The sequence below is a fragment of the Bos taurus genome, chromosome 7, assembly GCF_002263795.3.
Source record: "Bos taurus isolate L1 Dominette 01449 registration number 42190680 breed Hereford chromosome 7, ARS-UCD2.0, whole genome shotgun sequence".
NCBI lineage: Eukaryota > Metazoa > Chordata > Mammalia > Artiodactyla > Bovidae > Bos > Bos taurus.
Window position 1 is genome coordinate 12,932,058 of NC_037334.1, and position 17,871 is coordinate 12,949,928.

The following is a 17,871-nucleotide window of genomic DNA, read 5'->3' on the forward strand; positions in this document are numbered from 1 at the left end:
GCAAAACTCCAACCTATGACTCGAAACAGCTCTGGGGGGACCATGTTAACAACTTCAAAAGGGAGTCACCACATCCTCTGTCCCCACAAACCCCTTGCACCATGTGCACTTGTATCCCCAGCTTTCCAGGGCTCTGTTGTTTCTCTCAGCTTAAGGGCTCCTTCCATTGTGGGTGTGAGCTGTGATTCCAGCAAAATCACACAAACCTGGTGTTTATGTAGAAAGGAGGGAAGAAAATTATATTCTTCTAAGTCAACAAGAAACCCATAAGTATCTACTACTCTCGGAAAATGTGAATTATTATTTCCACGGCAAGAAATTGTTTTATAAACATGTAATTGGGGAAAGGATAAATTAGGAGTTTGGGATTAAATATACACACTTCTATATATAAAACAGATAATCAACAAGGGCCTACTGTAGAACATAGGGAACTATACTCAATTTTGATTACCCATAATGGAAAAAGATCTAAAAAATAATATATATACATGCATATATACATATACGCATGTATATATATATCAGAATCACTTTGCTGTATACCTGAAATACATTGTAAATCAACTATATTTCAATAATCTTATTTGTTTAATTTCTCTAGAACATTTTATTTTACCTTATTTTTATTAATTTTTATTGGAGTATAACTGCTTTGCAATATTGGGTTAGTTTCTACTGTACAGCAAGGTGAATCAGTTATACAAATACACATATCCTTTTTTAGATTTCCTTCCCATTTAGGGTACCACAGAGTACTGAGGAGAGTTCCCTATGCCATACAGCAGACTCTTATCAGTTATTTTATACATAGTAGTGTAAAGATGTCAACCCCAATCTCCCAATTCATCCCTCGACTCATTTCAATAAAAAATTGTACTTGAACACCTCAAGCCTAAGCCCTGGAATTGCACTGGAACCCCCTCAAAAAACCCCAAAACTGATAAAAAAAAAAAACCCAAAACAAAAACAGACTTCAGAAAATTACTACACCTGTTCCGGGAGGAAGAAAAAGAGAAACAAGAATTTTTAATACAACCAATGTAACAGAAGAACATTTTTTTTTTCCCCTGAAGTTCACCTATTCCTTGCCTCTCTGGAAATATTTTATACTATCTTTCAATCTCCACTGGTTACATAAATTTTAATTTTTTTTAATAACTGAGGCTCACATAAATGAATAAATCTTTCCAGGGTGACAGACCAGGGGAGGGGTAGTGCTGACAGGTAAGAATACCCAGGAACATTTCCAAAGGGGAAAATACACCGAAAAGATTTCCCATAGGATGTTTGCACCCAGGAGAGATCCTGGGAAGTGAAGCACAAGGATTTCATACAACGTGGTTCCAGGTGGTTATCCTCAGCTTTCCTCTCATGGAAAATATACACAGCAAATATAAATGTTTAAAAGAGAGCCACCCGCAACTCTGCAGAGAAAGAATAGACAATTAAAATATGATGTCTGTTTGAAACACACCACGAAGGACAAATAGTTGATAAAGATGCTGTGAACTGAAGAGAGAGAGTTGGCTTTAGGAATGTGAGAGGGATCTCGGAAATTTAGGGATTTACTGCCAGTCGTAGGAAGAGTTAATCTGGGGAGATAGAGTTCAGGATTTGAAACCCTGCTCTCCAAACTTGGAAAACTCAGGAGAAAACGGGTCCCCCTTGGGTAGAAAGAAGGGACTGGAGAATCCCATACACCAAAACTCCTCCCACGCACAAGCCACGGAGAACAGATAACGATGGTCCCCTGATGACCCTCCCCGGGGTCACCACACATTCTGGAGGAGACGTGGGGCTTTGCAGGCAAAGCTGCCCAGAAAGGCTCCAGGCTTAAAGTTACCGCCTGCAGGGACCGGACGGGAAGCCCGAGGTCCCGGCTGCCGGCCCCATCCCCACTTTGGGAGCCGGAGTGGAAGGAGGTTGAGAGGCGCCCCCAGGTGGACTCGAGGCAACAAACCCTGGAGTGGACCGCACAGGGAGGCGGTCCCGCCGAGGCCGACTGTCTCTCATCATCCCTGTCCCGCCTCCCTGTACCGAGACACCTGGCCCAGCACACTCACCACTTCACGCCTTCCGGGGTTCTCCGGCGTTATTCCTTAGGCTCACGCGGCCTCTGCAGCTCATAGCGGTAATGAAGCTGCAGCGAACTAACCTGAGCTGCTTCAACACGGCGACACTCCACGCAGAGCGTGCCGGGAGAGGCCGACCACACGGTTTGCGGGACGTGGCCCCACCCACCTTCCCCTTCTGCGGTCCTGATTGGACAGTTCGCAAGCAACGCCCCCTTTATCCTGAGTAATAATGGATCCAGAGGCCACGTGCCTGAGCAGAATCAGCTTCTGCCGGTGGGTAGAAACCTACCCCTCTCCAGGGACTTTTGTTTTTAAACCACTCTTGTTACTTGTCCTAGAGGGACAGTGGCAACTTCCTCAGATACTTCAGAACGTGGGGACACAGGTGTGCACAAGGAATTCCAGAGTCAGATCCCAGAAGAGCCGACGTTCTTGTCCAAAGCAAGAGCAGGCCAACTGGAAAAACAGGGTCTGAGGGTCCTCCATCGGGAAAATAGTTCGCACAGACTGCGGAGCTACTGATGATAACTATGACACTCGATTTCAAACACACTGAAAAATATCCTCACCATGTGTAATAAACCTTCTGGCTCCATTTTTATCTTTGTTGACAGCGTCAAGGCGTACACACATCCCTTTCCCCCTCTCCATACATGTGGTATTTTAGCTAAAGAATCCCATGGCCTCCCAAGCACTTGTCTGGTGGGAAGTTTGAACCCTGCAGCCCTAGCCTGGGAATATGGACTCTTGTCCCATCAACCAGAAGTTGTGCGATGTGTTCAATAATACTCTCAAGTATACATGTTACGTGAGAAGGAAATTTTAGTTTCGTAGTATGTGCCTAGAGATTTTGAAATGTAAACGGCTATGATATCCCAAAGGCATTTCTGTTACTATTGTCACCAATATAACAAGAAACAATAAAAAGTTTTGGAAATGAACCATACACTTGAAAACTTTTGATATTCTTAACATACTGGTTCAAAACTTCTAATGAATTTATCTGAATAGTTTTATGAGGTAAAATACACACACATTTCCTGCAAGACTCCGATGCTGGGAAAGATTGAGAACAAAAGGATAAGAGGGTGACAGAGGATGAGATGGATGGCATCACTGACTCAAAGGATGTGAGTTTGAGCAAACTCTGGGACATAGTGAAGGACAGGGAAGCCATGCATCCTGGAATCCATGGGGTCACAAAGAATCAGACACCACTGAGGGACTAAATAACAATAACCACTAAAAGGATGTTGCCTACAAATATAATATATACATAAGGGCCCATCTTTGGGAACTCTGCCTTCACCTGTGAAGTGAAAGTGAAAGTGAAGTCGCTCAGTTGTGTCGGACTCCTAGCGATCCCATGGACTGCAGCACCCCAGGCCCCTCCGTCCATGGGATTTTCCAGGCAAGAGTACTGGAGTGGTTTGCCATTGCCTTCATCTGTAAGGAGCATTAAACTAAAATACCTTTGTTTAGCTACAGAAAACATCCTGATCAGAACAAGTTAATCACTAAAGGGATGTTGCCTATAAAGCTTAAATTATACGTAATGGCTCATCTCTGGGAACCCTGGGTTGTGTAATGAGCGTTAAGCTAAAATATCTATTTAGTTTACAGAAAACATTCTGATCAGGGTCACCTGTGAATGGCTGCAGGAAGGAAGAAATTAACACATCCCCTTCAGAGTCTGATCAGAACCAGGAAATGTTTGACTCCAACCCTTTCAAAAATTCAAAAGCAGGTTGAATTCTAAGTAAGAGAAGATAGTTCTTTGGGACACTAATCTGCCATCTTCTCAGTCATCTGGCTTTCTGAATAAAGTTGCTATTCCTTGCTCCAACAACTTGTCTCTTGATTTCTTGGCCTGTCATGCAGCAAACAGTATAAGCTTGCATTTGATAACAATGACTTTTCTCCGCTTCTTGGGAGCACTTCCAGCATCACTAGTGGCACTTCCTAAGGATCCTGTGGTATTAAGCAAGGTTTACAGGGTATTGCACTGAGCACAATGAAAAAGACTCAAGGACCACCAGAGAACACTATACTGCCATACGAAATTTACTGGAGAGACATAAACTGCTCAAGTGCTGATTAGCATCACATGATATTTTATGGATACTCGCACCTCTTGAGCTCACCACAAGAACAACAGGAAGTGGCTACAAAGTTATTACAGTAAGACTTCCCTGGTGGTCCAGTGGTTAAGTGTCTGCCTGACAATGCAGGCGTCATGTATTCGATCCTTGGTCCCACAACTACTGAAGCCTGTGCTCTAGGGCCTGTGTTCTGCAACAAGAGAAGCTACCACAAAGAGAAACCTGTGCACCGCAACTAGAGAGTAGCCTCTGCTCACCACAACTAGAGAAAGTTGGCAGGCACCAACGAAGACCCAGCACAGCCAAAAAAAATTTATTACAACACTAGAGTATATACTATAGTTAATTTTATGTAGTTATGATTTGATACTACATGCTTACACTTCTCTCAACTGTGAATGGTGCCATATATGGTCCACATGTATATGAGATTTGATAAATTTTAACTTTTTATAACAGATATATGTATATTTCATGGAAGCAAATGACAAAATAGACTAGTATCTACTTTTAATACATTCACAACATAGCTAGCTTTTCCTAAATTTTTTCAGTATTAATGGGCTACAAGGTTTATCTGCAAGTTTTTTTTTCAAATTGTTGTAAATCTCCAAAGTTTTTTCCAGTATATTCTTTGGAAAAAATCTGCATACAAGTCGACATGTGCAGTTCAAACCCATGTTGTTTGAGGGTGAATTATACTTTCTATAAGTCTACTGAGAGGATCATGCCATTTTTGCTTTCTACTGTATTAATACATTTTATTCGGAGAAGGCAATGGCACCCCACTCCAGTACTGTTGCCCGGAAAAATCCCATGGATGGAGGAGGCTGGTAGGCTGCAGTCCATGGGGTCACTAAGAGTTGGACACGACTGAGTGACTTCACTTTCACTTTCCACTTTCATGCATTGGAGAAGGAAATGGCAACCCACTCAAGTGTTCTTGCCTGGAGAATCCCATGGACGGAGAAGCCTGGTAGGCTGCAGTCCATGGGGTCGCACAGAGTCAGACACGACTGAAGCGACTTAGCAGCAGCAGCAGCAGCAGCAGCATCGAGGCAGCATCCCTGAAGGGCTTCTTAGGTGGCTCAGTGGTAGAGAATCTGCCTGCCAATACAGGAGACACAGGTTTGATCCCTGGGTTGGGAAAGCCCCCTGGAGGAGGACATGGCAACCCACTCCAGTATTCTTGCCTGAAGAATTTCGTGGACAGAGGAGCCTGGTGGGCAGCAGCACCCCTGAAGTAAATCCAACTTAATCGTGTTGTGGTTAAAGATGCTGGACTGTATTTTTCAGTATTGTTGATTTTGGGGTGGTATCCATTTTCACATGGAAAATTGCTTTCTTGATTTTTTTTGGCAATATCTTTGTCTGGTTTTAGAATCAGAGTAATACTGGTCCTATAGAATGAGTCTGAAGTGCTGTGTTGATTCTACCTGGGGGGAGGGTTTCTGAAAAATCATTAAAACTTTGAATGTTTTGGGGAAGAAACGCTGGACTGGAAGAAACACAAGCTGGAATCAAGATTTACGGGAGAAATATCAATAACCTCAGATATGTAGATGACACCACCCTTATGGCAGAAAGTGAAGAGGAACTAAAAAGCCTCTTGATGAAGTGGAAAGTGAAAAAGTTGGCTTAAAGCTCAACATTCAGAAAACTAAGATCATGGCATCTGGTCCCATCACTTCATGGGAAATAGATGGGGAAACAGTGGAAACAGTGTCAGACTTTATTTTGGGGGGCTCCAAAATCACTACAGATGGTGACTGCAGCCATGAAATTAAAAGATGCTTACTCCTTGGAAGGAAAGTTATGACCAACCTAGATAGCATATTCAAAAGCAGAGACATTACTTTGCCAACAAAGGTTCGTCTAGTCAAGGCTATGGTTTTTCCTGTGGTCATGTACGGATGTGAGAGTTGGACTGTGAAGAAGGCTGAGCACTGAAGAATTGATGCTTTTGAACTGTGGTGTTGGAGAAGACTCTTGAGAGTCCCTTGGACTGCAAGGACATTCAACCAGTCCATTCTGAAGGAGATCAGCCCTGGGATTTCTTTGGAAGGAATGATGCTAAAGCTGAAACTCCAGTACTTTGGCCACCTCATGTGAAGAGTTGACTCATTGGAAAAGACTCTGATGCTGGGAGGGATTGGGGGCAAGAGGAGAAGGGGACGACACAGGATGAGATGGCTGGATGGCATCACTGACTCGATAGACATGAGTCTGGGTGAACTCCGAGAGTTGGTGATGGACAGGGAGGCATGGCGTGCTGCGATTCATGGGGTCGCAAAGAGTTGGACATGACTGAGCGACTGATCTGATCTGATCTGATGGTGAAGCCACTTAGGTCTGGGTTTTCCTTTTGAGTAGTTTTTTTGTTAGTAATTCAATCACGTCACTTGTTACAATTAGAAAATCCTTTTTTTTTTTCTTATTTTCTGTAGAATGTATTATTTTTTAGAGATTTGTCCATTTCATCTAAGTTATCTAATTTGTTGTGATACTGTTGTTCATTGAATTCCTTTATAATGTTTTTGTTTTTTTGGCTGCAATGCAAGGCATCTGAGATCCTTGTTCCCTGACCAGGGATCAAGCCCCTGACCCCTGTAGTGGAAGTACAGAGTCCTAACCACTGGAATTCCCCTAAATTTCTTTATAATCCTTTTTATTGCTATAAGGTTGGTGAAATAGTCTGTGTCTGATTTTAGGAATTGAGTCTTCTCACTGTCTGTCAGTCTAGCTAAAGGTTTGTCAATTTTATTGATTTTTTTTTTCAATCAATCCACTTCTGATTTTATTGATTTTCTGTATGCTATTTCTATCCTCTCTTTTCTGCTCTATCTTTTTTATTTCCTTCATCTCCTTGGGAGTGGTGGTGTTGGTTGCCCATCCTTTCAAGTGTGATAAGGTACAAGGTAGGATTATTGATTTGAGATCTTTTAAAATCCCATGGTCGGAGGGCCTGGTGGGCTGTAGTCCATGGGGTCCCTAAGAGTCGGACACAACTGAGTGACTTCACTTTCACTTTTCACTTTCATGCATTGGAGAAGGAAATGGTAACCCACTCCAGTGTTCTTGCCTGGAGAATCCCAGGAATGGGGGAGCCTCGTGGGCTGCCGTCTATGGGGTTGCACAGAGTCAGACATGACCAAAGCGACTTAGCAGCAGCAGCAGCACTTCTCTATGGATTTCTTTGACACATGGGGCAGTGTTCTGTAGTCACCTGAGGTGTAATTATAGTGTTTCACATGTCTTTTATTTTCATGTCGACATTTTGCCTACTTGTGTATATAATATTGAAGTGAGATACTGGAATCTCCAATTACTGTTACTTGTTTTTCCCTTCATTTCTCTTTTGCTTCATTTATTTTGGCAAAGTTTCAATAAGTTATGAGAGAACACAGACCTATCAAGACAGAAAGACAAGACACTGTTCCAGTCAAGAGACCATACTCTTGATGCTAATGTTTCAACATCCCTTGGCTTCCCTGGTGGCTCAGATGGTAAAGAATCTGCCTGCAATGTGGGAGACCTGGGTTTGATCCCTGGGTTGGGAAGATTTCCTGGAGGAGGGCATGCAACACACTCCAGTATTCTTGCCTGGAGAATCCCTATGGACAGAGGAGCCTGGTAGGCTACAGTCCATGGGGTTGCAAAGAGTTGGACACGACTGAGCGACTAAGCACACACACACACATTGTTGTGCACTTTAGAGCCAAGGTACCCCATTAGCACAAATAATCAAGGAACTGTAGGACTTGGATACAGCAGCATAAGACAAACAAGTTCTTGCAGCCCTGATGATAATATTTTTGTGGGAAAAAACACATGGTTAGGAAATGATAAAGCTTTGGCTTATAGATGGAAATGAAGGCTTTGATGGAATGTAAAATAATAATGTGAGATAATAGGGAAACTGGGGTGTATATATATCTTTTCACTGAGGGTAGGCGCCTCAGTGAAATGGTGATGTCATTATTGATCACTGAATTTCTATGACGTAATACATCTTTAAAACTTTTTCAGGAACTCCTTGGCTGTGTAGATAAATGTTTAGTCACCAAAAACTCCATGGACTGTAGGCCACCAGGCTCCTCTGTCCAAGGGATTTTTCAGGCAAGAATACTGGAGTGGATTGCATCTCCTTCCCCAGGGGAACTTCTTGACCCAGGGATTGAATCTGCATCTCCTAATTGGCAGGCAGATTCTTTACCACTGAGCCACCTGGGAAGCTGTGTCAGTAAATAGGTTGCATCAATATAGAAATTCTGCATTCTTGTAATTAAAAGTAAAGATTCCCTGTAAAGAGAAAGATACAGACATGGTTCCTCTTCATTTTTGCAATTGTTAAACATTTTGTATATAGAATGTGTGCTCATGAGTTTGGGCATTGTTGGATATTGGCTCTTGGAACTTCCTAGTGATTTGGGCCGTGTTGTTTGTGGTGGTTTTATTTTTAACCACCTCATTTGAGGGGATTTTAATTTACCTTTAACTTTTAAAAATTGTTACAGTATTTGGTGCTTTCATTTTGCTGCTTAACACACCAATTAGGAGTTCCTCCTATTTAGGGACATACATTCATCTGCACTGTTCAAACCCATCCTGAGTTTATTCTATGAGTAGAGTGATGACTACTCAAGTCTGTTGTGATTTTCCAGTGGAAACATGATAAAAAAAAATAGTGGATGTTTAGAGGCAATCATACAAGGAATAATTGAGGTGAGCTGTAGGGAGAGGGTATTACTTTGGGTAATATCCTAATTTAGTATAAAAGGAGAAATGAGAAATTTTGTGTCTTTTTATTGCAGGAGTGGTTAGAAGTCTTATGCATCAGTGATTCATTGGCCTGTTTTACTATTCGAGGTTTCATTTCCATATGCTTAGACTTCCAGCATATGTTGTGTAAGAGTAGGAGACAAAAGTAATAGCTGTGAGTTTTTATGAAGTTTTGTAAATACATATAAAGCTTTTATATTTATTTATAGATAGATAAGAAGAAAGAAAATAACACAAATGACTTTGTATGCTAGGAGAATATTAAACTCTCCTGAACTTCAAGTGTTCAACTTTGTCCCCCACCACTCTGAGATTCTTTCTAGGAAGAACTGAAGGACTGGGGAAGAAGGACATAGGCCACAACAGGCCTTTTTTGCAACCCTGTCTGAACACCCACTAGGGCTGCACCTCTCCTTGTTTCATCACCTAACTAGGAGTGAAGTGAGAGGGCTCCCAGGTCTGTCTTTGAGTCTAAGTCAGCTTCCTCGAACAGATCTTTGGACATACTGTGGTTCTGAAACCTAAAGGTGTACCTCAAATGGAATTTGCTGGGGACATCCTCATTCAAGTTCATCACCATCAGTTCCCTCCATGGGCATCCACAAACCATTTCCAAGTCATTGTTTCCCAAATCAGGCCTATGAACATCTTTAGAAACCAATGCATATTCCACTCTGAAAAACTGACCTGAGGTAACATCAGGGGCAGAGAGTGACAGAAACATTCAGCAGAACCCATGTCATGGGCATATCCCATTGACCACAGAGACCACAGGCACTGCATATTTATCAGATCCACTTGCTTGCTTATTTACACGACACTTTGAAAGGGGACACAAATAGCTCTAGTATTTTTTTCTTTTTTTTAAAAAAAGTTTTATTTAAATATTTATTTGGCTGCATCAGGTCTTAGTTGCAGCATGTACATATCTCAGAAAATGGATGTCAAACAGTTAGTAGTGGTTTTGAGGATACTTGACTGGAAGGAAAAAATGTAGAAAATGGGCTGGAAGATAGTATACCTGAAGCTCCTATGCATTTGGCTCTCTTTAAATATCGTGACTGTGAAATCTGACTAATACCTTCCTTGTTTCTGCCTTCCAAATCTCTGGCAAGTCACACTCTTGGTGGACTCTAACAGGGAACCATAAAGAGGATGAGTTCTGGAAAATCTAATCCCTAACATTACCTACAGAGAGGATAGCTCTAGCTTTAGATTTTGTTGCCCCACCATAAGCCTCTCTTCTTTTTTATTTATTTACTTGGCTGCATTGGGTCTTAGTTGGAGCATAGGGGATCTTCACTGCATTATGTGGGATCTTTCATTGAGGCACACAGGCTCAGTTGTTCCGTGGCATGTGGGTTCTTAGTTCCCTGAGAAGGGATCAAATCCAGGTCCCGTGCATTGCAAGGAAGATTCTTAACCACTGGACCACCAGGGAAGTTCCTAGGCCACTCTTCTTAATTCCAAGTCTATTCACCAAATTATAGTCAGAAGGAAAGATACAAAGCAAGATATAAATATGAAAATAATTGTTCACATAGAAACTATATTCATTTATAAGTGAGGTATACACAAATATTTACTGAACAGTTTATTAGTATAGAAAATGTTAAAAGGCTCTTGTACTCTTCACTCCAACAAAAGAGCTTGGTAAGAAAGATAAATAGATATACTGGACTAGAGATATTCGAGAACTGCCACAGCTGTTATGAAAATCCAAATACCAAACTGTCATTTCTCAGTGGCCCCTTAACACAGAGCAAATCAAACATTATAAAACAATTTTAACCTAATTGCATTATTAGAAATTTACTTTGATTCACCTATGATCCAACTGGCTTCAAAAAGAAAAGATAAAATAAAACTGATTTAAAGAAAAAGCTCAATTAATTTTATGTACCACTGTGGAAACATGACTTACAGAGTCGTCTCCCCTCATATTCATTTCTGAGAGTAATTACTAGAAATCCACTGTCCAATAGTGCACTTTAAGAAAGAGAATTGATAAACACAATGTATTTCCAACTTTAATAACAACTGTTTCCTGTTTTCTGAAAGATTACACATAGATTAATTTTCATCAAGCTTTCTCATATTACTTATATTTATTTCTTTTCAATGTGAGTTTTCACATGTAAAGACATTGTAAAGATTTTCACATGTAAAGATTTCATTGAAATCTTTCTGAAACTGTTTAACTCAGGAGTTTTTGTCCAGTGAGTCCTTTCATTATTTTGGACTTGGAATGACTGACAGTTTTCTGACCTTTTTTTTTTTTTTTTTACATTATATAGTATCTCTCCAGTGTGCACTCTCTTCAAATGGTTTGTGACAAACGAAGGCTTTACCATACTCCCTCCACTCTGATCTTTTTCAAGTCATCAAAAATAAATAAAAACCTCTGGTAACATCTGAAGGCTTTCCCATATCCCTTACAGTCACAGGTTTCTCTTCAGTATGAATTCTTTCATGCATTTCTAAGGAGGTATAATTTTTGCAGGACTTCCCACATTGTTTACAAGGTTTCTCTTCTATGGGAATCCTTTCATGTGTTTGCAAACTTTGAAAATATCTTAAGGTTTTCCCACCTTGTTTACACTGATAGGCTTTCTCTCCAGTGTGGCTTCTTTAACATTTTCAAAGTGAAGTTGGTTGACTAAAGGCTTCTCTGTATTCCTTATTCATAAAATTTCTTCTCAGTGTGAATTCGTTTGTGCTTTTGGAAGGAAGTGTAATATCTGAAAGCTCTACTGCACTGTGAACATTCATAGGGTTTCTCTCCAGTGTGCAGTCTCATGTGTACTCTCAAGGTTTGGTGATGGGAGAGGGCTTTCCCACATTCCTTGCATTTGTAGGGTTTCTCTCCAGTGTGAGTTCTTCCATGTGACTGTAAGGAATTGTAATGACTGAAGGCTTTACCACACTGTTTGCATTCGAAGGGTTTCCCTCCAGTATGACTTCGTTTGTGTTTGTGAAAGGAAGGGTAATATCTGAAGGCTTTACCACATTGTTTACACTCATAGGGTTTCTCTCCAGTGTGCAGCCGCATGTGTATTTTTAAGGTTTGCTGATGGGAGAGGGTTTTCCCACATTCCTTGCATTCATAGGGCTTCTCTCCAGTATGAGTTCTTCTGTGTGACTGTAAGGAATTGTAGTAATTGAAAGCTTTACCACATTGTTCACATTTATAGGGTTTCTCTCCAGTGTGAATCCTTTGATGTATTCGAAAGGAACTAGGAGAAATGAAGGCTCTCTCACATTCCTGACATTTATAAGGTCCATCGCCAGTGTGAGTGATCATGTGTGCTCGAAGGCTTGAGAGACCTCTGAAGGTTCTTCCACACTCCTTACATTCATAAGGCTTTTCCCCAGTATGAATTCTTTCATGTTTCCGAAAAGAACTAGGACAACTGAAGGCTTTACCACACTGCTTACATTCATAGGGTTTCTCACCTGTGTGGGTCCTTTGATGTGTTCTAAAAGTATGATAATATCTAAGGAATTTTCCACATTGCTTACACTGATAGGGTTTCTTGTCACTGTGGGTTGTTTCATGTGTTCGCAATGAAGAAGAACAATTAAAAGCTTTCCCACATTTCTTACATGTATATGAGGCATTTCCAGTGTGTGTTACCATGTGTCTTCGAAACCCTGTGCTCCACATGAAGGCCTCCCCACATTCCTTACATTCATAGGGTTTTTCTCCTGTGTGGATTCTTTCATGTGCTTGAAAGGATGCACGGGAATGGAACGCTTTCCCACATTCCTCACATTTATATTTTTTCTCTCGATTGTGATTTTTCTCATGGGTCTCCAAAAACTGGAGATAGGCAAAGGCTTTACCACATTCCTTACATCTATATGGCTTCTCTCCATATTTCTGATACTCAGGTGGTTTACGTTCAGTGTGATAACTCATATGTCTCTTAAGGGATGAATGACGTGTAAACACTTTCCCACATACACTGCATTCACGTCGTTTCATTCTATTAGTTTTCTTGTTCATATTGAGGTTTGGAATAATGCTGAAGTTTTCTCCACACTGACTACCCTCTTTATTTTCACAGAGTCTTTCTACTACATGACTTCTGTGGAAAACAAACAAACAAACAAGGAGTACATTATTAATGAGTTCTTTATTAACAATTTTATATTTAGTAGGACATTTGAAGTACATTTTTATCACTTACAGCAATAGTGTAGGTTTTATGTGTCTGAATGGTTTCAAGTTTAACATAAAAAATGCTCTTGCAATCATCAAAACAGTGACAATTCACAAAGAGAATTTATTTAAAGTGTTGAACTATTTTGCAAACACTGAACATCTATGTCACATAAGTAATTTTGGTGAAAAATTTCCAAGAATAACTAAATTTGGAGCACTAGTTATTTCCTCCTTTTAAAATTGTATAACATAACAGAATACTCACATGAGCTACTATATTATATTGTGGGTATGACTTACCTTAATTTTCTCCCCTGATTTTTGTACTGATCTTCAATGTCATGATCTTCCCATTTTTCTCCTAAATTGCAGATCAAGGAAAATGATTCCAAAATATTATTAGTTATAGAAAAATGACTAGATTCTATATCCATTGTTGGCTGTGACCTGGCCTAGTTTTATTTAGCAACATCCTGCATTTCCACATTTAATATCTTGGAACAATAAGCAAGAAACACCTGTTGTTACTAATTAACAAAATAAAGGCAAGTTGTCATCCTCACCTATTGAGACCAGGTTCCTCAAGGTTTCCCGCATCACATCTCTATAGAGCTTCTTCTGTGAAGGATCCAGGAAAGCCCATTCTTCCAGGGTGAAGTTCACAGCCACATCCTCAAAGGTCACTGAGTCCTAAAGCATCCCAAATGTGTGTATAGGAGGATGTGTGAGACTAACAGCCCTGGACATCTATACACCATTTATATGAAGACTCATTTTATGTATGAGTCTGTCACCTCTCTGACTTGATTATGAGAAGCTTACTCTCTGTCCGCACTTAATTCCTTATAAATTTAACAGCATCATGAAAACATGCAAATTATTTATACAGTTTATTGTGATCTCATCAGATATTATTTCTGTCTCATCGCAGGGTCCATGCATGTTGGGAAATGACAGAAATGCTATACACATGAAACAAATATTATCATTTTAAGGTCATGGATTCCTTGTGAGGAAAACTCTTCCCTCTCCCTTACCACCCACTGTTTACAGCACTCCATGAGGCAGAGGGTGAAATGTGCATAATATTTTACTAAGTAAAAACATAGTGAAGAACTAGAAGCTTTTACTTCTATCCCTATCACCAAACATGAGTGTCCAGGACAAGTAGAAATCCAGCTTTTAATAAGATCCAACTGGCTCTTTAGTCCTTAAGTTCCAGGCTTTTAGAAATAGTACAGTGATGTAGCTGGTGGAATGAAAATATCCTGACTGCCAGGATGTATCCCTTTTAACTTGAGTAATATTTACCACAGGCTCAGCTCTCCCTTTCTCTCTCTGATTTTATGGACTTGAAAGTTATTTGGTATTTAGAGCTCAGATACCAGGAAGAACATGTCACAACTTAGACCACAAATTCCCTATACTCATGCACCTTGGGGCCGCTCAAAGGCACACAAAGTCACACAAAGTGGGATAATATGCCAGAAGCACTCTTTAGGGCAGAACCAGAACACTGTGCCCTGTGCTTTGCTGACCTTGAGTAACAGGTTAAGAGCTGAAGACTGCAAGTGTGTTCATTGAAAATCACAATGGATTCATGGTAATTTAATGAAGGATTCAGCAGTGCTTTCCTCCAAACAACCCTAAAATCTCTGTTTTCAAACCTCAGGAAGAAGTGGTTTCAAAACCAGCCATTCTAGAGGCTGTCCTCCCAAGTTCTCTAATTCCCAAACACTCCTATCTGGTCTACAGAAGTATGATGGCTTGACCACTGAACATAAGAACCCCTTCGTTGATGACAGCACACAGTGCCAATAGCATATGAAAGGGTTTACTTCCCATAATTGAGGTCTCTGGGGAAAGTAAGACCTGCTTCTCCAGCAGTCAGGAAATGCCTTAAGAGAGAAAGGAGCCTGGGCTTTTATAAAAAATTAGGGGGTGGATTTGCGTTCACACACAAGAACAGGATTTTATGAGGGCTTAACATCTTGTTACTGCCAATAGAAAGGAGCACCAAGGCACTCTTATCACTATGTAGAGGTGTGGGTCAAAGAGAAATGAGGGGAAGGGCCCTGCATACATTCCCTTCTCTCTGAGGAATCTGGAGTTTTTCTCTGGTGCATGTAAGGCAGAATCTTCCTGACACCAGTATGGATTTTAAACACTGGTGAGTCTGAAAGGACCACAGGTTTTTCTGCAGCTTTTTTTCTAGCATTTGCCAGCCCCGTGCCTGAAATGATTTGAATACTCTTTCTCCCTGTGCCATTTCCCCTCCCACTTCCACTTCCTGCCTTCCACTGCCCTTGTATGAACGGAGTTTTGTAATTCTAGCTGTTGTATTTTGTGGACCTGTTATTTTTGTTTTCCTGTGAAGCACAAATATTAGATGTGGGAGGTATATGAGACTCCACTGCTCCTGGTCACTCCCTTTATAGCCAGCGATCACTGTCTTGTTTCTTGTAACTCAAGTTAGATTTTGGTCTCTTGCTCCACTGCAAAAAAAACAAAAACAAAAGACAAAAAAAAAAACCAAAACAAAAAAAACACAAGAGAGGGGACAGGAGGAAAGACCTCACAGCTAGATCTGCTGGGTTTGAGGAATGATTTTCTTTCTTCCCCATGAAGAGGAAAAAGCTTTTCCACTGGTACATTTAAAGCTCCCCCAACAATAGGGAGGTACCAGTTTTGGACAAGTGCCACTGCAACACGGAATGCTCAGAGAACCTGAACTTTTAAACTCTGGAGGTCTAAGCTTGACTGTTGGCCACTGCTGGGTCTGTCTGGTGTTTCAAAGGAATACTGGGTGCTGCAAATAGGAACTGAAGGGGTAAACTTATTAAACCCATTAAACCTATGGAAAAAAAGAGAGAAATGGGTGGAGGGAATGAGGCTTTAAAGTTAAAAGCAGTCAACCATCAAAAATGGGAGTCAGAGAACTCTGGTTTTGGGTCTGGTATTTAAGGAACTCTGGTGGTCCAGTGGTTAGGAATTCGCTTTGCAGTGCAGGGGACGCAGACTGGATCACTGGTCAGTGTCTAAGATCCCACATGTTTTGGAGCAACTAAGCCTGTGTGCCACAACTACTGAGCCCAGGCGCCATAACCAGAGAGAGTCCAAGCACTGCAACAAAAGATCCTGCATGACACAACAAAGATTCTGTGTGCCATGACTAAGATCTGAGGTAACCTAAATAAATAAATAAATATTTTAAAGCACTTGGATGCCATTCCCAACCTCATAGAAAAAACTTGAAAACATTTGAAATCAAGAACTCTTCTTAGATCCATCAGAGCATTGATGTCACAGGAAAACCACTGTTTCCAAAATTGAGAAAGAGAAAATAAAGATACAAGGCCTGGGGACCTCCTTGGTGGTCCAGTGGTTGGGAATCCACTTTGCAATGCAGGGGTTCAAGAGCTGGATCCCTGGTTGGGATCCTACATGCTTCAGGGCAGCTAAGCCATGCACAGCAGCTGGAGGGCCCACTTGCCACAGCTACTGAAGCCTGCCCACTATGTAGCTTGAGGGCCACAATTAGCCTGTGTGCCACACCTGGAGAACTTGTGTGCTGAAGCAATGGATCCCAACTAAGACCCAATGGAGCCAAAACCAAACAAATATTTTAAAAAAGTCATTGATGGCAAACCACAAATGCAGGAAGTTCAGAAAACACTCTATAAAGAGTCTGGCTGCCAGTACAGGAGACACCAGTTTGATCCCTGATCTGGGAAGATCCCACATGCCTTGTAGCAACTAAGCCCATGCACCACAACTATTGAACCTGTGTACCAGAGCCCAAGAACTGCAACTACTGAGCCTACAAGCCACAACTACTAAAGTCCGGGCACTCTGGAGTCTGTGCTCTGTGACAAGAGAAATCCCTGCTTGCCACAACTAGAGAAAGCCTGCACAGCAACAAAGACCCAGCACAGCCAAAAATAAATAAATAAAAATAAAATTATAAAAAAAGAAAAGGCACACCCAAGTATTTCGTATTGAAACTGAAGAAAGAATATATTGAAAAGATGTAGAAGAAACACCTTAGTTTACACAGATTTTTAAAAATTTACTTTAAGTATAGTTGATTTACAATGTTGTGTTAATTTCTGCTGTATAGCAAAGTGAATCAGTTATACACATACATTCCTTTGTATATTCCTTTCCATTCTGGTTGATTGGAAAGTGAAAGTTGCTCAGTCATGTCCAACTCTTTGCAACCTCATGGACTATAGAGTCCATGGAATCCTCTAGGCCAGAATACTAGAGTGGGTAGCCTTTCCCCTCTCCAGGGGATCTTCCCAACCCAGGGACCAAACCCAGGTCTCCCACATTGCAGGCGGATTCTTTACCAGATGAGCCACAATGGTTGATTACAGGATACTGAATACAGTTCGTTGTGTTACAGAGTAGGATCTTGCTGTTTGCCCATTCTATATATAATAGCTTGCATCTGCTAATCCCTAACTCCCAATTCATCTGTCTCCACTTTCTCTCCCCCGTGGCCATCACAAGTCTGTTCTCTGTATCCATAAGTCTGTTTCTGTTTCATAGATAAGTTCATTTGTGTCATATTTTAGATTCCACATATAAGTGATATCATACGATATTTGTCTTTTTTCTTTCTGACTTACTTTCAGTTCAGTTCAGTTCAGTCGCTCAGTCATGTCCGACTCTTTGCGATCCCATGAATCGCAGCACGCCAGGCCTCCCTGTCCATCACCAACTCCCAGAGCCCACC

The 17,871-nt window shown here is 41.0% G+C and overlaps 2 protein-coding genes across 3 annotated transcripts in view; both read right to left on the reverse strand.

Moving 5' to 3' along the window:
* The window catches only part of LOC783540 (zinc finger protein 791), a 69,965-nt gene that overhangs the window by 36,735 nt on the left and 15,359 nt on the right, over nt 1-17,871 (reverse strand). Inside the window, exon 1 of one of the 2 annotated variants that reach the window (XM_015471970.3) lies at nt 2,067-2,152. The exons of the other annotated variant lie outside the window; for it this stretch is intronic. The gene's annotated coding sequence lies outside the window, so the exon portion shown is untranslated. Of the gene's footprint in view, nt 1-2,066; nt 2,153-17,871 lie in introns of those variants that run through there. 2 annotated transcript variants of the gene reach the window in all.
* LOC784148 (zinc finger protein 709) overlaps nt 1-17,871 on the reverse strand; it is a 67,167-nt gene that overhangs the window by 33,937 nt on the left and 15,359 nt on the right. Inside the window, exons 2-4 of the mRNA XM_024994882.2 lie at nt 13,694-13,820; nt 13,431-13,491; nt 2,067-13,053 (exon numbers count right to left, since the gene is read on the reverse strand). Of these exons, the coding sequence (XP_024850650.1) occupies nt 11,643-13,053; nt 13,431-13,491; nt 13,694-13,820 (1,599 nt within the window). The 3' untranslated portion in view covers nt 2,067-11,642. The remainder of the gene's footprint in view (nt 1-2,066; nt 13,054-13,430; nt 13,492-13,693; nt 13,821-17,871) is intronic.